Source organism: Staurois parvus, unplaced genomic scaffold, assembly GCF_062004578.1.
Source record: "Staurois parvus isolate SC_StPar_1 unplaced genomic scaffold, SC_StPar_1.0 ptg000789l, whole genome shotgun sequence".
NCBI lineage: Eukaryota > Metazoa > Chordata > Amphibia > Anura > Ranidae > Staurois > Staurois parvus.
In genome coordinates this window covers 322156-345086 of record NW_028318585.1, presented here as the reverse complement: position 1 = coordinate 345086, position 22931 = coordinate 322156, and the positions used below count along the sequence as shown (strand labels likewise).

The 22931-nt window shown below is 40.3% G+C and overlaps 1 protein-coding gene across 8 annotated transcripts in view; it reads right to left on the bottom strand.

The window, feature by feature from the left end:
- The window catches only part of LOC149444317 (histone-lysine N-methyltransferase SETDB2-like), a 71498-nt gene that overhangs the window by 11361 nt on the left and 37206 nt on the right, over positions 1 to 22931 (bottom strand). For all 8 annotated transcript variants that reach the window (XM_089654680.1, XM_089654675.1, XM_089654682.1 and 5 more), the window contains 5 exons: positions 20818 to 20937; positions 19071 to 19240; positions 7107 to 7332; positions 2833 to 2941; positions 883 to 979 (listed from right to left, as the gene is read on the bottom strand). In XM_089654680.1, the coding sequence (XP_089510806.1) occupies positions 883 to 979; positions 2833 to 2941; positions 7107 to 7332; positions 19071 to 19240; positions 20818 to 20937 (722 nt within the window). The remainder of the gene's footprint in view (positions 1 to 882; positions 980 to 2832; positions 2942 to 7106; positions 7333 to 19070; positions 19241 to 20817; positions 20938 to 22931) is intronic.

The following is a 22931-nucleotide window of genomic DNA, read 5'->3' as shown; positions in this document are numbered from 1 at the left end:
GAAGCTGAGGGTAAAGGTGATGGACTGGCCAAGCATGTCTCCAGACCTAAACCCTGTTGAGCATCTGTGAGGCATCCTCAAACAGAAGGTGGAGGAACGCAAGGTCTCTAACATACACAAGCTCCGTGATGTCGTCATGGAGGAGTAGAAAAGGACTCCAGTGGCAACATGTGAAGCTCTGTTGAACTTCATGCCCAAGAGGGTTAAGGCAGTGGTAGAAAATAATGGTGGCCACAGAAAATATTGACACTTTGGGCCCAATTTGGACATTTTCACTTCGGGGTGTACTCACTTTTGTTGCCAGCAGTTTAGACATTAATGGCTGGGTGTTGAGTTATTTTGAGGTGACAGCAAATTTACACTGTTAAACAAGCTGTACACTCATTAAATTACATTGTAGCAAAGTGTCATTTCTTCAGTGTTGTCACATGAAAAGATAGAATAAAATATTTACAAAAATGTGAGGGGTGTACTCACTCCTGTAAGATACTATAGTTTCTGCATTATGCTCTCTATTTCTTTTTTGCTACCTTTGCTAGCAATGAACGTTAAAATGATATTCAGATATACAGTATATATTCCAATATATTAGATGGTCATAAACAGCAACCACACCATTTTGACAATATTCTTTTTTCTATGCCTATTTCAGGTAAAAGTACTATCTTCAGTGTTTTGTTTCATGCAAGCACTGGTAGGGTAGGAACATGCTAAGTGGATAGGTCTTCAACCAACACAACATTTTTAATTTTGAATTAACTCAGGAAAGAAAAGAACCACTAGAAAATTGTAGTTTGGTTATGGTTCCAACCCTTTAACACCTGAAGGAATTTGAAGAACATTATGCTATATTACAAACTGCCACCTACGACACATAAGTACCTTCATGTCCTGAGTGGCTTTTGTGCAGTGGTTTTTGAGAACTGACAGGTACGACAAAGTCTTCATCATCAGAACTGTGCTGCACCATCACCGCACCCTGTGTGCACAATAGACAACATATTAGTAAAACAATTGCACTTCAACTTCAGGTGGATGGCACCAGGCTGATATTTAAATTCTATATGACATTACCACCAACCAAAGTTAGCAGATATCACAAGACTAAGGTGAGATGGCAGAGGACTGGCGAGAATATGAATTCACTTATATGACCCAAGTAATCTCCACTAGGGATACAATAATTTCAGTTGAATTACCTTATCAGGATCACTGCACACCCCCTAAATTGCTCAATTTAGGCCTCCACTCCATTGCCCTCTTTTTTATGAGATGTGGAGCAGACAACACATTTTTCCATTAAATCTGGCAGTGCTCTCTTGTTCACACATTTTGGTCTGCAGTCACAGAACTTCTGGCCAGTACCTTGTCTCTGCCTAAGGTCTGTGATCTAAAGGTCTGTTTACTCAGAAACCTGGATTGCCTCCCTTTTATTTCTTCAAAAGAAGCTCCTCTGACTTTTCTTTTTTTTACTGCCAAAAAAAAAAAATACTTCTACTGCTTACCTGGAAAAAAAAAAAAACAACAACATACAGCTCTACTCTTGTGAGGTGGATGTGCTTGGTAAATAATAGTTTGCCCCTCAACAGGTAAATGTATGAACTTATGGGGCTCACACTCTGCCTGGTTGTCTTTTGCTAAAATTACTCCCACAGTTAGATTTCTACAGCATAAAGGCTAATTATTCTGTAGTCCAGGGAAGTGTTCTAGTACCTATGAAAGCATTTCCAATTCTCTTGTTTTGCCCTTTTTTGGATTCTTAAATATAGAAGTTCATTGTTTGGGTTCACAGCCACTTTAAAGTATATATAAGCCCTCACTTTGTAAAACAACCCATTCAGTTTAAAATAGAAATGAAAGGCAAAACAGTTCAAGGTTCATCAGAAACAAGGTACAAAGCAAGATTGTACAAGGGAACAGATAGAGAGCTGTACAGCATCTCAGGTAGCACATTAAGAAGCGCTAGTTAGATATAACAGAGGTTGCAGGTTCAGACCCAGACAGTGACCCAAGCCTAAGCTATGTGGTAATTTTTCTACATTTCAGCTTGAGTTATTGAGCTTTGTATTCAATAGGCTTATTTTCAGCAAGAGGAAGTAAGAAGCTAAAATACATGTGAAAAAAAGCCTAAAACTTGATCCCATTGGCAAATAAGAATGCATTGTATTATAAAAGCAAAATGAAATATATAATCCTGACTAAAGACAATATTTGTCAAAATGTTATTTTTCAGTTCCAACTATGCATATGCTTTATTATATTTACTTACCTGCTGCACCACTATCTAATTACAGTAAATCATCCAGTAACGGTACTTTCACTGGACACTGGGGCAGTGGATGGAAGGAGAATAGTTCTTGCGGTAAGGTGTATCTCCAAAGTAACAGGAATAACAGGGTATACACTGAATTGAGTAGGAGGCTTCATGGGTGATTGAAATGGGCTTATTAAAAATAATAGCAGGCACTATGTGGGCTGTGCTCTTAGGCACAACTTCTAGTTAAAAAAAAAAAGGTTTGAATTAAATGAATGTTTCTCTGAAATACCGAAACTAGAAAGAATATGTTTTTGTTTAGTATTTATTTCTGGGTTTCTAGCATCAAGATCTGTTAGCCTGTACCATATACCAGTATCCACCCGGGTTATTTATTTAATCATGTTAAAACTTCCAGTGATAAAGGGCTGAGTCACAACAATCAGTTCTTTATTTACTCTTATTCCAAATGTGTTAACAGTCACAATAGGAAGATGGTTTGGGGCCTAATTATTACTGCAATGATCGCATAAGATTCTTTTGTTCAGTTAAACAGTATGGCATTTTTTAAATATTACCTTTTCCCTGAGCTGCATTCTGCGTTTCTGGAGAATAGCAGTCTTGGTTTTAGGTCTCCTAATAGATGTGTAATTTACATTTTTTTCTTGAAATCTGCTTTTTTTGTTTCTGGGGAAAGAAAATTGAAAGAAAATTGAAAAAAACTGTGAACACCTACCCAAGACATGTTTTTAGCTTTAATTATGTTAAATGATATCTGCCGATAACCATATGCTGCGCATACTGTTTAATTAGGCATTCCATTTATATATCATGATTGCCCTAGACACCACAAAATTCAGCTGCAAAGTGTTTTGCAAGAGCCTCTTCAGATCATAAAGTAGCAATATATTCTCCCCATCCTGCCTTCTGCACCACCTGGCCCTTAAAGGATAAGTTCACCCATATTCAGGTTGTAACATGTTACAGGTGCACCTGTCCCCGCACAGTCCCAATCCCCCCATTTTGACAGTGAGTGGGGGATCTTCTCCCCCAAGCTCACTGTCACAATTAAAAAAACAGAAACAAAAAAACAAAACAAAAACACGGCCATGTCATTCAATCACAGAGCTCTGAATGGGAAGACTACAAGTACTGACAGCCTTTGCGGCTGTTGGCTTGTAGTTCTCAATTAAGTGCTGTTGAGCACTCTAGGTAGTTCACCGAGTCTTTCTCTCAGAGTGTAATGCCTGCCTGTACGAGCAGACACATGGGGGTTTATTTACTAAAGCTGGAGAGTCCAAAATCAGACTCCCTTCTGCATAGAAACCAATCAGCTTCCAGGTTTCATTGCCAAAGCTTCATTGAACAAGCTGAGGTTAGAAGCTGATTGGTTTCTATGCAGAAGGGAGTCTGATTTTGGACTCTCCAGCTTTAGTAAATAAACCCCATGGAGTCTGTATGAGCCCTGCATCGAACCCACAATCTGTTGATCATGTGTGCAATGCTTTACAGGCTCCTAACAAAAAAAATAATAAATGTATATTTTTTTTACCTGCAAAAGAAATGTGCATTATTTTTTTTTGCAAAGGTGAACGAACAGCAACACACAGAAGTGTGCACATCCATAGCTGCTTTCAAATCCACTCACAGCCATCTGCTGTCAAAAGCATAGCGGACCTAATGGGGAACTAGTCTCTCAGTTCCCAACCAGGCTTTGCCCACCGAATGGGTGCTGCAGCCTTAGTTCTCCATCAGGTCACCCCCATGACTCAAGTTATTTCTCAAATATGGGCATTGCCAGGTTTGGGTAATAACATCACCAGTAGCCCAGGTCCCTTTTGTCCACATTCAGCTTTGGGCTGGATAATCTCCTCTACCACTGTACGCTAGTTCAGAGCTGAGCCCTGCCAGCTTCCTAATCTGCAAACTGGTGGTAATTCTTCAAGAATCTGCAGCACCCATCGTGACAGGTTCATAAAGTGGCAGTAGCAAGAATTACCTCCATTTGGCACTCATGTCAGTAATGTTACCAGGCCTGGTGTAAATGCTTGCCTGAATCAAGCTCAGATAGTTCTACCTCCAGAAACACAGTTCTACTGCAATAAATTACCACCAGAAAATAGCTGTAAATGCTTTACCGAATTCCTGGAAATGATTTGGGTAAGAATACAAATATCAGAGGTGTAACTGGGATGGCATACAGAGACCAACCTAGCCATTACCAAAGATTTTTTTTTTTTTTACTTTCTCAATACCAAAGTCTGTGGATATGGAGTAGTTGGTACTGTGCATGTTAACCACTTTAAGATGAGGCCTTTTCTGACACTTTGCTTACATGTGAAAAGAAGCATTTTTTGCTAAAAAAAAAATTACTTACAACCCCCAGAGGCCCTAGAGAATAAAATGGTGTGGATTGCAATTTTTTTTAAGTCAGACAGTATTTGCGCAGCAGTTTTCAAATGCAACTAAAAAAAAATGCATATGCATTTTAACCATTTCAGTACTGGACACTGGCCTTCCTCCCAGACCTATTTTCGGATTTCAGCACCATCACATTTGAATGACAATTACTCAGTCATGCAACACTATACCCAAATTAAATTTTTATCATTTTTTTAAACAGATAGAACTTTCTTTTTTTGTGGCACTTAACCACCATTCGGTTTTTTTTTAATTCTAAAAAAAACAACAAACAACTTTTTAGTTTTTGTTATAAAATTTTGCAAATAATTAATCTTTCCTAATAAATTTAGGCTACAATATATGCTGCTCCATTTTTGTGGGTAAAAATAACCCAAAACAGTGTATATTATTTAGTCTTTGTGAAAGGTATAGAGTCTACAAAACTATAGTATATCCAAAAATTGTTCAGTCCTGATGTACTGACTGCCCATCTAATTTCTTGAAACCCTGAAATGTCAGGACAGTACTAATACTCCCCAAATGACCACTTTTTGGAAAGTAGACAGTTCAAGGTATATAGTAAAAGGCATGGGGAGTTTTTTAAAGTTGTAATGTAGTTTTGTCACTTTTTTTTAAAAAAAATGAAGAAATTAAATACATTTTGTTTGGCATTTTAACTAGCCATTTCTCACACACAGCTTAGGCATACTTGCAATTACACCCCAAAACATATTCTCATATGCCTACTGAGTATGAGGATAGCACGTGTGAGACTTTTTCACAGCCTGGATGGGAACACCTTCAGGCATTACAGGGGCATAAATTACGCATCTAATTTCCTGACAACCTATCATATTTTTGGAGGCCCCGGAGCACCAGGATATGACCCCATTTTGAAAAGCAAACACTCCAAGGTATTTTCTGAAAGGCATAATGAGTCTTTTGAAAATGTAATTTTGCCACAAGTTTTTGGACACACGCGCACACACACACACACACAGTTAGCACTTCCGCCTGGCAGTACTAGGGCTGTTGGTTCTAATCCCAACCACGGTGACCCCTGCCTGGAGTTTGCATGTTCTCCCTGTGCCTATGTGGGTACTCCGGTTTCCTCTCACACTCCAAAGGCATGCTGGTAGGTTAACGGTATCCTGTCTAAATTGGCCCTAGTATGTGTACGTATGAATGTAATATGTGTATGTATGTGAATGTTTATGTATGAATCACACACATACATACACACACACACACACACACACACACACACACACACATACTCTACTCAAAACAAATGAAATGAACATTTTTTAATCGGAGTATAGCATCAAGTCGATTAAACTCCTGGGATATTGATCTGGTCAGTAAAGTAGCAGAGGGGGTTGTTAATCAGTTTCAGCTGCTTTGGTGTTAATGAAATTAATAACAGGTGTACTAGATTGGCAACAATGAGACGACCCCCAAAACAGGAATGGTTTTACAGATGGCAGGCACTGACATTTTTTTCCCTACTCATCTTTTCTGTTTTTCACTAGTTTTGCATTTGGCTACGGTCAGTGTCACTACTGGTAGCATAAGGCGATATCTGGACCCTACAGAGGTTGCACAGGCAGTACAACGGCTCCAGCGTGGAACATCAATACGTGCCATTGCCAGCTTTGCTGCGTCTCCCAGCACAGTCTCAAGAGTATGGAGGAGATTGCAGGAGACAGGCAGTTACTCTAGGAGAGCTGGACAGGGCCGTAGGACGACTTCTATCTGCTCCTTTGGGCAAGGAGAAACAGGATTAGCACTGCCAGAGCCCTACAAAATGACCTCCAGCAGGCCACTGATGTGAATGTCTCTGACCAAACTGTCAGAAACAGACTTCATGAGGGTGGCCTGAGGGCCCGACATCCTCAAGTGGGTCCTGTGCTCACTGCCCGGCACCATAGAGCTCGATTGGCATTTGCCATTGAACACCAGAATTGGCAGGTCCGCCACTGGCACCGGTGCTTTTCACAGATGAGAGCAGGTTCACCCTCAGAACGTGACAGACGTTACAAGGTCTGGAGAAGCCATGGAGAATGTTATGCTGCTTGTAACATCGTTTAGCAGGACCGTTTTGGTGGTGGGTCAGTGATGGTCTGGAGAGGAATATCCATGGAGGGACGCACAGATCGCTACAGGCTACACAATAGCACCCTGACTGCCATTAGGTATCGGAATGAAATCCTTGGACCCACTGTCAGACCCTACGCTGATATATATATTAATCAACACTTTGAAAACTCACTGGATGTGCAAGAGCCTCCGATGCGGGGTAGCATATGGGTACGTCAACCCGCATCGTGCCATTTATGTGGAGTGGGTGGACGGGAAGCAGTTAAAGTGCATCTATTCTGCATGTGTATTGTAAGAAAAACAAGAAAAGATGTAGCAATAAAACAGATATAATATAGAAGATTCACACCTGCTTAGAAATTCTGGTTGATGACTTGAGCCTGATCTCACTTGAGTATCCCTAAGCTTCTGGTTGCTGGAAGAACTTGGTGGCAGATTAGTGACCTCAGAATCTGAGAGGGAAATAGGACGTTTTCTTTTAGAAAAAATGGAAGCAGGCTTATTGTCATCAGGCTGCATTACAGAAGTGCTGGTATTCTGCAGCTCTACATTTGAAGTTTTCATTAAAATCCGACCTACAAGTGAAAAAAAAAAATATGTAAGGCTTGTATTAATAAAACGATAGATGTAAAATGTAGATGGCAGACAATTGTTTTTGAATATTTATTAAAGTTTTTAAATGCATAAGCTTTGCTCTCCCTGGTTCTTCCTTCTCCCCCCTCCTTCAACATGCTAATTAAATTACTAAATAAAACTAGCCTTCAATATATACCTTATTTTCTTGTTTAGTGACCTCATCACTAAGTTCCTGTGCTTCTATATGCAATGCAGGCATAGCATGGCTGGTGGGAAGCCTGACAGGTTTTGTACATAGCTTCTTGAAAAAAAGAAGCTGTGGTAATGCCCAAATGTGATGTTGACTGAAAGGCACTGAAATCCAATATATGAAAACAGTGGGCCCCAGAGAGTAAGGCTAGGGAGGAAAAGGCTAGGGGATAATGATGGACATCCCCCTAGCCAGGACATGAGGCATGCTCGGACACTCCTGCAGCTTCTAATGCATAATATGGAGAAGATTTACTAACACCGGTGTACTCAGAATCTGACGCAGCTGTGCATGGTAGCTAATCAGCTTCTAACTTCAGCTTGCTCAATTAAGCTTTGACAACTAAACCTGGAAGCTGATTGGTTTCTATGCAGAGCTGCACCAGATTTTGCACTCTCCAAATACCCCCCCAGTGTAGCTCAGTGTGCATTAGAAGCTGCACACTGCTTTAATACATCATACAGAAATGTGTTACTGGTTGGAGCACCAGGTAGAATATAGGGTAAAAGAGATTAAAATAAAATATGCAGCAGCCACATCTAAGAATTATTAAGCTGTAATATATTACAATTTTGCTTTTGGCTCTAAGTAATCTGATAGGTCCTACATAACATGTAATATACAAATCTAGATTAACCATTTCTAATAGAAACAGTCTGTTGTCCATAGCAAGCCATTAACTTCCAGCTGATCTATGTAGCTCAAAAAAGTCAAAAGGAAAGACCTGACCAGTTGCTATAGGGAAACATACATTTGAACCACTTGATGATGCCCATGAATGGCCAAAACATGTCAAGCATGTTATAGTAGTTTTTAATTCGTTTTACCTTGTATAAATAAATCAGAGTAACACTATGCTGGTTTTAATTTTGTTTTAAACTCAAAGACTGTATCAAGTTCCTGCCCAATATAATGGAGAAGTGGAAGTTCCCAGGTGATTTGAAGCTGTAATCCACTTTAGCTATCCTGTTGTGGAGTTCGAAAATGACCAAAGAGCTAGAACAGGGGTCTCCAAACTTTCTAAACAAAAAGGGCCAGTGTATTATCCTTCAGATTTGAGGGGGAACGGACTGTGGCCAGTGGGAGTAACAAATGAATTGGACTTGGTGGCCAGTGAGAGTAAAAAACAATTACAAAGTGACTGTGGTCAATAGGAGGAGGAATAGTATCCCATCATTGGTATCACTGGGAGGAATAGTGTCTCGTCATTGGTATTAGTGGGAAGAATAGTGCCCAATTGTTGATGTCTGTGGAAGGAATAGTGCCCCATCACTGGTGTCAATGAAAGGAATAGTGCCCAGTCGCTGCCGTCAGTGAAAGGAATGGTGCCCCATCGCTGCCATCAGTGAAAGGAATGGTGCCCGACAATGATGTCATTGGAAGGAATGGTGCCCATCATTGGTGTCAGTGGGAGGAAGTGCGCCCATTCACTGATGTCAGTGAATGGAATAATGCCCCATCTTTGGTGTAGGTCAGGGGTCTCCAAACTTTCTAAACAAAAGGGCCAGCTTATTATGCTTCAGACTTTAGGGGGGCAGGACTGTGCCCAGTGGGAGTATACAATGTCCCATCTTTTGTTCCCCATCGTTGGTGTCAGTTGAAGGACTAGTGCCTCATTGGTGTCAGTAGAAGGAAAAGTGCCTGATTGTTAGTGTCAATAGGAATGATAGTGCCCTATGGGTGATATCAGCGGTAGGAATTATGCTCGATCGTTGATGTCAGTGGGAGGAAAAATGCCTCAAGGGCCAGATATAGGCAAGCAAAGGGCCATATTCGGTCCCCGGGCTGCAGTTTGGAGACCACTGGTGTAGGTGGAAAGAATAGTGCCTCATTTTTGGTATCACAGAGGAATAGTGCTCCAACGTTTATATCAGTGGAAGGAAGTATGCCCTAATGTTGTTGTCAGTAGAAGGAAAACGGCCCCACCGCTGGTGTCAGGGAAAGGAAATATGCCTCACCGATGATTGCAATGGAAAGAATGGTACCTCATCGTTTGTGTCAGTAGAAGGAATATAGCTCATATCAATGACAGGAATAGTTCCCCACAGCCAGGTTAAAAGGTAGGCAAAGGGCTATATGGCCTCTGCCTCAGAAAATATATAATGATCTGGGGGTTTTAAATGAATTTCAAACAACACAGATTTTAATGAGAGCAAAGAATGAAAATGATGGATGGATGTGAACAGACAATCTGTCCACTGCGCAGGCAGAAGGTAACTTGGCTGATTCTGGTATGTGTCATCAGTCGATCTTTTCTCCCAAAACAACCCACCTTGACCATTGCTGGGTAACAGAGATTATTTTGTTAGTTGGTAAAATTATTTAGAATATTTTTTGTTGGATAAGTATATTTCTTTAAAAAAAAAAACCCTTAATACAAGTTTTTTTTTTTCTTTCCTCAGATACAGCTGCAGAATTGTGGACAGATCATCAACAAGCCACCCGTTTCCATCTTCTTTTTAAGATAAATAGATGGTGAAGTTAGCCAATTAAGTTAGTTACAGACGCATAACATACGGGCAGAAGAGTGGCAAAGGGGGTTAGCACTCATGCCTTGTAGCACTGGTTCTGTGTTTTTTTTATTCCAAACAGGATACTACCTTCATAGAGTTTGCATGTTCTTCCTGTGCCAAAGTGGGTTTCCTCCAGGTACTCCGGTTTCCTCCAACTCTAAAGACATGCTTGAAAGGTTAAGTTTCTTTAGCATAGAGTGGAGTAGGAACTGGCCAGAGAGTGATTACTTTGATGTAGTTGGCCAGCTTAAAGCAGAACTGCACTACATCTGAGCGTCACAAACCAAAAAAGCTGTTTTATTCACTTTTAATATTTAAAGCAAACTCCCCCATCCATCTATGTCTCCATGTTTTATTTTGTTGAGATATCACTTTGAAAACCACCCCTCTAGCATTTATGGCAGTGGCCATCTTGAGTAAGGGCAGATGATGTGTATCATTGACTTCCTGTTATCCATCTGCCCTTAGCTCAGGCATATGCTGAGTAAAGAATTCTCCCTCCCCTCCTGAAGACTCAGGTATCGGGTCATTTTCACAAATACTCTGTATTGGCACTGATACCAGTATTGGTGTACCCCCAATGAAAGCCACATACACAGTCAGAAATGTTTTCGTTCGAGAAAAATTTTCTATCCAGCTCCTTCTAATTTTCTCATCACTGCAGTCGAAAATGAACGTCAAGTTGACCCAATTCGGTTTAGAAAGATGAGCAAACTTTCTTAGAACATTCTTTCCATGAGAATTTCTGTTTGAAATTCTGCTCAATAGCCAGCTTTTCTGATGTATGAACACTTTCCTGTATTAAATGAACAGTCTCCTCAGTTGTATGAAGTCTCTCCTATGTAGTTGGACAGGCATGTACCTAAAAAGATTTGCATCGGCCCCCAGCTCTGGCTGATGTGCTTCCCAGAGAATCAATAGCTTGCTATCCTGTTAACTAACATCCTTCTTTAAAATCGTTAAAAAAACCTAAATACAGAGATAAAATACATAAAGGTAGGTTGATGTACCTTCCAACAGTCCATCCAGTCCTAAGATTTACACAGCTCTGCCAAGTGAACCTGTTTCTTTGCCCTGAATGAGCACATTGAAGAGGAATTTCCTGTCCAATACACTGAATTGTTAAACTAGTGATGATATTGATAACATACAGGGGGAGATTTACCAAAACTGGTACACTCAGTCTGGTGCAGCTGTGCATGGTAGCCAATCGCTTCTAACTTCAGTCTGTTCAATTTACCATATAAGGACTGCCCACAGTACATTTACTGTTGCAGGGCAGCCCCTGTGCGCAAAGTCACGTATATATACACGTGATTCACGCTCACGCAGTTTTCGCGGGCCTGAGGGGACGCACGCGTGCCCTCGCCAACCCACGGTGCCCCAATTTGATCCCAGAGGGATCAAATATCTGATTTAGGCCAGTGATGTCCGGTTGAAGTCAGATGAATGATTCCTGTCCTATCCTGTCCTGTGTTGACAGGACAGGAAGTGATGAAATCTTTGCTCTCTGGGCACATTCCATCCTAGAGAGAGAAGAATCAACAAACTGTGAGTAAAAGCACTAAACAATTACAGTTAGAACACTCTAGGACACATTTAACCCCTTGATCGCGCACCCCCCCCCTCCCAGTTAATCCCATTCACTGCCCTGTCACCAGTGTCATTAGTACAGTGTACAGATTTTTTTTGCTGATCACTGTATTAGTGTCACTGGAGACTTCAGATAGCGCTAGCATCAGTTAGCGCCCCTCCCAGATAGTGTCAGATTGCCCTTTAGTAAAGCAGTAATCACATTTAACCCCTTGATTGCCAGGAACACGCTCACATACACAATAAACCTCCATTGCTAGTATAGTGTCTGAACAGATCAGCACTATACCAAAATTCACATTAGTATAACGTCCCCAAAAACGCAGCATTAGTGGGATCATCCCCAGTACCTGCGTTTAGCCCCTATGCTTACCCCCCTCCACCTTCTCCCCCAGCAAGTGCAGTGTCAGTAGGTCACTGTCACTTGATACATTGCACACAAAACCGCAGTGTTCGCAGAATCAAAAAATAAAGAAAGTGCACAGGTGATCAAATACCACTGAAAGAAAGCTCTATTTGTGTGAAAAAAAAAGACAAATTTAATTTATGTACCATATTGCATGCCCACGCAATTGCAGTTAAACTAGCACAGCGCTGTATAGCAAAAAATGGTGTAAATTCCATTGTCTATACCATATAGTTTGTAGACGCTATAACTTTCACACAAAGCAATCAATATACACTTACTGGGATTTTTTTTTTACCAAAAACATGTAGCAGAATATATTTTGGCCTAACTTTATGATTAGCTTTGAATTTACTATATATTTTTTATAGCCGTAAGTAAAAAATATAGTTTTTTCTCAAAATTTTCAGTCTTTTTCGGTTTATAGCACAAAAAATAAAAAGCACACAGATGATCAAATACCACCGAAAGAAAGCCCTATTTGTGTGAAAAAAAAGACGTACATTTCGTTTGAGTACAGCATTGCATGACCGCGCAATTACCAGTTGAAATAGTGCAGCACGGAACAAGTGGTTAAGCTCTGACAATAAAACCTGAAAGATGATTGGTTACTATGCACAGCTGCACCAGATTGTGCACTCTCCAGTTTTAGTAAATAGCCCCCACAGTCTGTTTATACAATCTCCTTAAAGCTGACCACACACTATACTATCAGACTATAAATCCCCTTTAGGCTGGCCATACACTATACAATGTGATTGTACAATCTTCTTTCAATTAATCAACTATGTAATAGGATACATCTAATCAACTTAGTCTGTATCAAATCAGGCAGGCCCTTGTCCTACATAGTTGCTGGTAGATCTAAAGAAATGTTATCAGATTGTATAGTGTATGGTCACCTTTAGCATTACCAAAACTATGTAATATAAAGACAAACCTAACAATCAATTCAATTTATGTCCAATCAGGAAGGCCCTTGCACTACATTACTGATAGAATGGAGATTGCACATTGTATGCCCAGCTTAAGATTTATTAATGACCAAGTACTGTGAGGTCCTACTGTATTGGCCATAAGCTGAATACATATAGTTCAATTCCGCTTTTCACAACACACACACCTTAACTTTTGCTACATTTTGTTATGTTACAGCCTTATTCCAAAATTAATTAAATTCATTTTTTTCCTCAACATTCTACAAACAATACCCCATAATGACAATGTGAAAGAAGTTTGTTTTGAGGTCTTTGCAATTTAATAAAAAGAAAAAAAAAAAAAACACATGTACATAAGTATTTACAGCCTTTGCTCAGTACTTTGTTGAAGCACCTTTAGCACCAATTACAGCCTCACGTCGTTTTGAGTATGATGCTACAAGCTTGGCACATCTATTTTTGAGCAATTTCTCCTATTCTTGTTTCCAGTACCTCTCAAGCTCCATCAGGTTGGATAAGGAGCATTGGCGCACAGCCATTTTCAGATCTTTCCAGAGATGTTCAATCGGGTTCAAGTCTGGGCTCTGGCTGGGCCACTCCAGGAAATTCACAGAGTTGGCCCGTAGCCACTCCTTTGTTATGTGGGCTGTGTGCTTAGGGTCATTGTACTGCTGAAAGATGAACTATCACCCCAGTCTAAGGTCCAGAGCGCTCTGGAACAGGTTTTCATCATCAGTTTTCATGCTGCATTCATCTTTCCTTCGATCCTGACTAGTCTCCCAGTTCCTGCAGCTGAAAAACATTTCCACAGCATGATGCTGCCACCACCATGCTTCACTGTAGGGATAGTATAGGCCAGGTGGTGAGTGGTGCCTGGTTTCCTCCATACATGATGCTTGGCATTCAGGCCAAAGAGTTCACTCTTTGTTTCATCAGACCAGAGAGTTTTGTTTCTCATGGTCTGAGAGTCCCTCAGGTGCCTTTTGGCAAACTTCAGGTGTGCTGCCATTTGTCTTTTACTGAGGAGTGGCTTCTGTTGGGCTGATTGGTGTAGTGCTGCAGAAATGGTTGTTCTTCTGGAAAGTCCTCCTCACTCCACAGAGAAACACTGGAGTTCTTTCAGAGCGACCATTGGGTGCTTGGTTACCTCCCTGGTTAAGGCCCTTCTCCCTCGATCGCTCATTTTGGCCAGGTTGCCCACTCTAGGAAGATTCCTCGTGGTTTCAAACTTCTTCCATTAACGGATGATGGAGGCCACTGTGGTCATTGGGACCTTCAATACTGCAGAAATTTTTCTGTACCCTTCCCCAGATCTGTGCCTTGATACAATCCTGTCTCAGAGGTCTACGGACAATTCCTTGGACTTCATGGCTTGGTTTGTGCTCTGACATGCACTGTTAACTGTGGGACCTTATATAGACAGATTTATGCCTTTCCTAATCATGTCCAATCAACTGAATTTCCCACAGATGGACTCCAATCAAGATGTGGAAACATCTCAAGGATGATCAGTGGGAACAGGATACAGCAGAGCTCAATTTTGAGTGTAATGGCAAAGGCTGTGAATACTTATGTACATGTGGGTTTTTCGTTTTTTATTTTTAATAAAATTGCAAAGATTTCAAAACGAACTTCTTTCATGTTGTCATTATGGGGTATTGTTTGTAGAATGTTGAGAGGAAAAAAATTAATCTAATCCATTTTGGAATAAGGCTGTAACATAACAAAATACTTTCTGGATGCAGTGTGTGTGCACGTGTGTGTGAGTGTGTGTGCACGTGTGTGTGAGTGTGTGTGCATGTGTGTCCTAGGCAAACTATGTCATACATACCAGAAGTCTTAATGAGGGGAGGACGGGTTTTCTTAGCTATGCACACCCTCCTACCTGCATGCTTAAGCTAAGGGGGATGGATTCCAATAAGTAAATGATACTGCCTTTTATTCAAGATGGCCGCAGTCAGGAATGCTAGGGGTGTTTTTCAAAGTGATTTCTCAGAAAAATAAAGCATGGAGACATGGATGATGGGTTTGCTTTGAATATGAAAAATGACTTAAAAAACGTTTTAGGATTTTGTTTCTCAGATGCAGTGTAGTTCCCCTTACAAGACAAATTGGGCTTTCATTTGGTGGTAAATGGTAATGGATATCTCCTCGCCAAAAATTTTAATTTTTATTTTAATTTAGCATTATAATTTCTTGTTATTAAGATAACCTACCAAAAAGAACCCAAAATAAATTCTCCCGGTCATGACGATCACAACACCACATGTGTGCGATTTATTGTTTGCGCCAGTATGAGGGCCAGAAACAATATTGTGAATTTTTAACCTACCTGACACTGCTATCAATTTAATCTTTAGTTAATAATTGTACCTAAAAAACACTGACCTGATCTAGCTTTTTTTTTTTTTTTTTTAAACTACACACACTGTTCTGTCTTTACATTTTTTTCCTCTAACAAGAAGAAAAAAAAAATACAATTTGTCTCTCTCTCCATTCAGAGGAGAAAAAAGAAAAAAAAAAAAAGGAGGGGATACATTGTGTTGCGTTTTTACAACACAAGGCACTACCTGTACAGAATTGACACCAGCCCACAAGTTAAAACATGAGGTTTATCAGATTAACCATTTTACTACAATTGTTGTAAATAGTACAGGGGTGGCAGCAGGGGTTTTTACACATGTTCACACACTCCTTATATTGTCTGTTGGCTTTCTAATGTAAGCAATCCGGCGGCTATACAGCCACCCGATCAGTTTCTGTGATCCCTAAGGTGCGCCCCCTATGCATGACAGGTGTCACTGGGGGGGGGGGGGGTGGATAGGGAGGGAGGGAGAAGCAGGAGCCCAGCAAACAGCCATTCACTGATCTCCCCTAGCTAAAATAAACCCAGGAATGATATGTAAAAATGTCACTTCTGGTTTCTAGTGTCACTACTGAAAATGGTCAAAAAAAAAAAAAAAAAAAAGGGTTAGCCTGCCCCCAACGTACACACCAAACACACACAGCATATGGCTGCAGCAGCCAAAGCGATAACAATAATTCTAGGGCAATTATTATTGGTTCAAATGATACTAAAAGGTTTTTTTTTTCATTAAAATAAAAAAAAAGATGTTATACTTACCTGCTCTGTGCAACGATACTGCACAGAACAGTCCTTTACCTTCTCTTCTGGAAGAGCCGCTGTCTGCTTCTCCTTACTGCAGGTGCTTCCTTAACATCTTCCCACCTGGTCTATAGCAGATTGACGGCCAGGCGGGATACTCCTCCCTGTGACTGGGCGTCATATGACGTCCTGTCAGCAAGGAGCCGCTCACGCGTCCACGGGGCCGTTTAGCGGTGCGATCTGTCACCGGCTCTGTTACCACAGGACACAGCCGATGAAATATCAATACACCGGCCAGTTGCCAGTGTCATGTGACCGTTGTGACCAATCACAACAGATCACATGTCAATTGTATACAAATGGATGGCTTCCTGTCATGCCATCCATTCTATACAATTGTGTTAGCTGTGATTGGTCAAAGCAGTCACATGGTACAAACAAAGCCAATCACAGCCCATCTGTATCATGTGATGAGCTTTGCCTAATCACAGCTAATCACAACAAAAGACTAAATGAATCAGTTTCATTCAGTAACAATGATTGCAAATATCAATGAAATTCAGCAATCATAAAGTGTTAAAGAAAAACAAATAATGATCACTTGCCCAGAGTAGTTCAATGTTAACATGGTAACATTGTACTACTTTGGTCATAGTGAAATATGAAAAAAAAATCTTAAAAAAAAAGGAAAAAAAATTTAATAAAAAATAGTAAAAAAAAAATAAATATATATATTTGTTTTCATACTGTCACCAGTCAGTGTCCCTGATCACCGCCATGCCAGTTATATGATGACGCTGTACTGCACTGGTGACAATATGTCAAAAAAACAAATAGTGAAACTAATTTTTTTAATTTTTTCAGTTTCCGAAAAATGACAAAAAAAATACAACTTCAAAAAACTCGCCATGCCTCTTATGAAGTACGTTGGACTGTCTACTTTGCAAAAAGGGGTCATTTGGAGGATATCTGTACTGTTCTGACATTCTTGGACCTCAAGAAATTAGATTGGCTGTCAGTACTTCAGGATTGATCAATATTCAGATCTATATCATAGTTTGTGAACTCTATAACTTTCCTACAGACTAAAAAATACATCCTAATTTGGGTTAATTTTCACCAAAGACATGTAGCAGAATACATCTCGGCCTAAATTTATGAAGAACAATTATTTATTTGCAAACTTTTATAACAAAAACAAAGAAAAACGTGTGTTTTTCAAAATTTTTGGTCTTTTTTTGTTAATTTAGCAAAAAATAAAAACCGCAGCGGTGATTAAATACCACCAAAAGAAAGCTCTAGTTGTGTGAAGAAAATGATAAAATTTTAGTTTGGGTACAATGTTGTATGACCGCGTAATTGTCATTCAAAGTGTGAGAGCGCTGAAACCTGAAAACTGGCCTGGGCAGGAAGGTGTAAAATTGCCCGGTATTGAATTGGTTAAATACCACCAAAAGAAAGCTCTATTTGTATGAAAGAAAAAAAGAGAAAATTTTTTCTGGGTACAGTGTTGCATGACCGCACAACTGTCATTCAAAGTGCAACAACACTGAAAGCTGAAAATTGGCTTGGGCAGGAAGGGGGTAAAGTGCCCGACATTGAAGTGGTTAACAAGCTGAATGCTATGGGGGCACCCATACAGGGGTTGTCGAGTTGGGCTGTGTGCGCCCATAAAAGCACACACAGTACCGCTGCTTTCACTGTGTTCTGTGAGACCAGGAAGTGAGAAGTGCAATGCTGCAGCCGGGACAGCACTGGAGCAATGAGAGGAGTCAGATATAGGTTTGGGAAGTGTAGAACAGCTATTGGAGAGGGCTGCAGTTTGGAGACCACTGAGCTAGAAGAAGGAAGAAGAGCAGAGGGTGATTGCTGTGCTATGGGTGATTACCTGGAGAACGGATGATCAGGAGGCAGTAACACAAGCATTCTTAGACCTTCAGAAATGCAGGTCTATTGTTCCCTGTGAGCGCTGAATCTGATGGGTATGTGTGTGTAGTTTAAAGTAAGGCTGCTGGAGTACATGTACTGATAAATAATATGGGTTGCATAATCATTTACATATGTGCATTGGTGTTTTAATTTGAAAAAACTCTATTACTATTACAAGGGGGATGACAAGCACTCCCTTCCACCCCTTATATCATTAGGTAGGTGACCAATACTATTTACGGAGTCTATTAGATCCCTACCATCACCCCTGCCATCTGCCTATGCAGATCAATGACCAACTGACAACTATATCCGTTGTTTCCCTGGCCAGAGTAGATGGCTTTTTGGAATAATTTCAGAAGATCCAGGGAAAGGATTTTCCTCACTTTACAGCCACCGAGAATCAATCTAAATCATGCTCAACGCTGCTATTGCTGTGAGGTGTATGAACCCTTTCATTGCCATGAAGTAATGAGACATCTTCGACAGCAAGGGGTTAAAGTGGTTTTAAAGGCTCAAGGTTTTTTACCTTGGTGCATTCTATGCATGAAGATAAAAAATTGGTGCGCAGCAGCCCCCGCAGCTTTCTCTAATACTTCTCTGAGCCCCATTGCGATCCAGCGATGTACATGAGAACTTCAGCTCTCCGGGGACTCTCCCTCCTCATTGACAGAGACAGCAGTGGGAGTCATACCGCTAATTTTAAACGCCCACCTTAAGTTAAAAAATAAATAAAATAAATAATATGACAATGAACAGGACTATATGGAGTATAAAGAGGGTTTTCATAAGCAAGCTGTATTTTTTTTTTCTTAGTGATAAACTACTCTTAGAACTTCGTGCATATACATGAGTTATTAATACACATTTAGGGGGGGAAAAAAACAAAAAACAAACAAATGTGTGAAAACACTCCTGTTAATCAAATGTGATTCCTGATGTTAGAAATAAAAATAGGACTCAAAGATAATAACTGAAATCCTGAATACTGTTGCAACTTGCCTGCATAGATGCATACAAAGGTCCCTTTGTCAATATCGTCCAGGCAGCGTACCCCCCAGCCTCTCTCTTTGGTGTTGAACACCTGAAGTCGGACTTGAAGACCGTGCTGTACAACCCGGTTCTGACACATCCTTCGATCACATTTACAAGATACATTACATTCATACAGCCTGCAGTGAAGGATAGTGTTTGTAAAACACAAAATGTTAAGTCTTGTGATTTCTGTATGTTCCTATAGCAAACATTCCTCTATGCAAAACAGTTCACCTTTACAGACAGAAGATGATGTTGATAGCAGGTTCTAGGCAAGCAAGTAGAATCCTCATATATCTTAAAAAACATACAATGCTTCATTTGAATTCATTCGTCAACAGTCATAACTATAAAGGGCAAACAAGTTTGCCTCATGTATAAATGTCTCATCAAAATTATATTTAGTCCTTCCTTGTCAACTAGAGTAGAAAGTGCATAAATATTCGTCTTCTTTGTCCTGTTTTCCTCGGTGGTCTGGCTGCTTAGCTAATGTGGTTAACAGGGCACCTGCCCCACTCCTTTCACTGCTGTCCGACCGCACTGCTTTCAAGAAGACGAATATTTAACTCCAGTTAATTGCTTGGTTAGTCTGGGGAATGGAAATGTTGTTTTACTTGCCTGATCCTCTGCTCACCCAGCAGACGGTGATCACCCATGCCCTGGTGGTGAACTGTTCCTGAGCATCCTCATGTTCAATGCAGGACCATGGGCCCTGCATTGGTCATGATGAAGTCAGAGGCTCTTAAACCATTGGGAGTTCAGGAGAAAGAGGACACGGAGGAGGCAAAAGTAACATAGCTCTGCTTGAGTTAAAGGTCCCCCTGCAGGTTCAAGTCATAATGTACTAGTATGCACTGAATACTAGCACATTTTGACAGGTGTACCTGAAAATGGAGCCCTCCAGAACTGCGCTGTCACGGCTCCCTCGGCACTTCCATCTTCGCCTGGTCTTTCTTCCAGGGTTTGTAAGCTTGGCTGGGCCGTGGTGACGTCACTCCCGCGCACAGAAGTCACATCGCAGCGGCACATGGAGCAGGCCGTAAATGTGGTCTGAGCTGCATGTGCGCAAGCTGAGATCACATTAAGGCAAATTTTTAAAATTTTTACTTAATTTCCACTTTAACAGGAATTCCAACAAATCGGGCTGCTGGCAGGGAAGGAGCTGACAGGCAGCAGAGGAGAGAAAGAGAATAGATTTACTTTAGAATCACACATTTATGATGAGATAAGAATTTCCATATGAACCACTATACCAGAAGTTAAGATTGAACTGCTCAAAAAACTTCTCTAAAATGGAATTATCAAAAAAAACCAAAAAAATAAAATGCTGCAGGTCAAATGGAAGTACATGCAAATACAGTGCTCTGAATCAATTACAAATGCAAGTGAAAATGGCTGTTTTTATTTAGCAAAAATGGAAATTTAGATAAAACAGCTGTTAAAGCAGTACTGAATTCTGAAAGCTATGCCCAAAAAAAGAGAGGCAGAGGACAAATGACTTCTAATGCATCCAACATTTTTTCAAGCAGGATTTCAACACAATATCGTGACAATTCTCTTTATAAGGAGATGTTACTTACGCCTAAATTATTAGGACATTGATTCAAGAGAAAGTGTGAGATCATTCACTCTTTGTACAAAACTATTGTAGCATGCTGCAAACCTAACAGAAATGTATTTACGACCACACATAACTAGCTTACTTCTGACTCACCCAGTGGGAATAGGAGCTTGGAGGCGCCTATACTTATAACCAGTTGGAACTGACTGCTTGGGTGACGATACATTGTTATTACATGCTCTGGCTGTCAGCTGCAAACATGTACATGTTGATCTGAAAAGAGGCAACAAGATAAAGAAAGGTTAATATACCAAAGCAATATTGTAGCATCAAATTCATTTTTAAGTGAACAAGATCAACCATTTAGCTTCTCTCTTTAGTTTAAACTGAGTTTATAAACTATTTGCGTACAAACACAATTTTGTAGGAAAAGAAAACAAGTTGTGACAAGATGCATAAATGTTTGACTCGGTACGTTTAAATTAGTGGTGCACTGAAATTAAAATTCTGGTGCCGAAACCAAAAATTCAAAATGCGCAATTTTTAAAAATTAATATATATTTTTTGGAAAAAAGATACACTTTGATTAAAAAAAAAACAAAAAACACAATATATACCCCAATTGTTTTATAAAATATGAAAGAGGATGTTACGGCAAGTAAATAATTACCCAACATGTCACGCTTTAAAATTGCGCACGCTTGTGGAATGGCGTCAAACTGAGGTACTTAAAAATCTTCATGGGTGACACTTTAAAAATGTCTACAGGTTAGCAGTGTAAATTACAGAGGAGGTCTAGTGCTAGAATTATTGCTCTTGCTCCGATGTTCATGGCGTTACCTCACATGTGTGGTTTGAACACCATTTACATATATGGGTGTGGCCTACATATGCTTTCACCACTATATGTGTGCACGGGGGGACAGGGGCACTTTAAACTTTCTTTTTTAACTTAACTTTTTTTGTGCACTGTCCTTTTAAAAAAAAAATTTAATCAGTTTTATTCCTATTACAAGAAATGCATGCATCTCCTGTGATAGAAATAATTAGTGACAGGTCCTTTTTATGGAAAGATATGGGGTCAATAAGATCCCACATCTCGCCTCTACAATGTAAAGCATTAGATCAAAAAAAGCATTGATCTAGTACTTTAAAAAAAAATAAATAAAAAAAATGGCCGGAACCAGAAGTGACATCATTCCGGTCCTCCAAGGGCATAGAGATGAGTGGAGGCCATCTTTCCTTCACTAATCTCTATGCCCAGCACTGGGATCATTTGATGGTTTCTCAGTTAAGGCTGAGAACTACTGAGTGGTGGCCAGTGGCGGCAGGTGGACGGTGGCAGTGGCGAGGAGGCAGGGTTTTTTTCGGCACCTGTATCGGTGCTTTTTTTCATATCAGTCGTCAGCTGATAGGGGTGTTTTCGGCCGACACGTTTCGGCCACCGAAATTTTGGTGCTCCCCTACTTTAAATACTTTGCATATATGTACAAATGAAGAACATGACATAACCGTATTATTAGGAACTAAAGATATGACAATAAATAGCAATTCTTATATAAAACGCAGGAATGGGGCAAGGGTTATTACTCTGCTGGATTCTCAGTGCTAACTGTACCTCTTCACCCCGTGAGTTTTCACTCAGGCTAGGTTTACCTATGCATTTTGCAGTGCATTTTCAGAAACACACTAAAATCCATTTAAAATAATTTCCTATGGGTCACATTCACATCTGTGTGTTTTCAACCGGTTTGTTTTTTGGAAAGGGTCAGGGACTGTTTTGCATTCAGCAGAATGCGTTTCTGGTTCCACAAACTTCAGTGAAAATTAATTAACAACGCATGTGCATGTGTTTTTGGTGCATTTCCTGCATGACAACAGACACCTCCCCCTAGCAACATTAAAACATCCCAAACCCACATCAAAAACGCATGTGGCAAAATGCAAACTGCAAAATGCGCCAAAAAAACCCTACTTCAACACCAACCTGTGTGAACCTAGCCATCTTCCTATGAAGGATCCATTAGCACAGTCTTTCTCAGAGATGTTCATAGGGGTTGCTTCAGCTGTGGCCGATTGACCTCCCTGATCTGATAGGGCCTAAATAGTTTCAACACCACCATTAGGCAGAGCCTGCCAATAATCACACCAATGATCTTTTTAGCTGTCTGTCCACCAATTTAAGAGGCATTCCTAACACTAGCCACTAATGTAAGTGGCTTTTTCCCTCCACTGACCAGCAATTAATTGGCAGGAGTTCCCAGAAA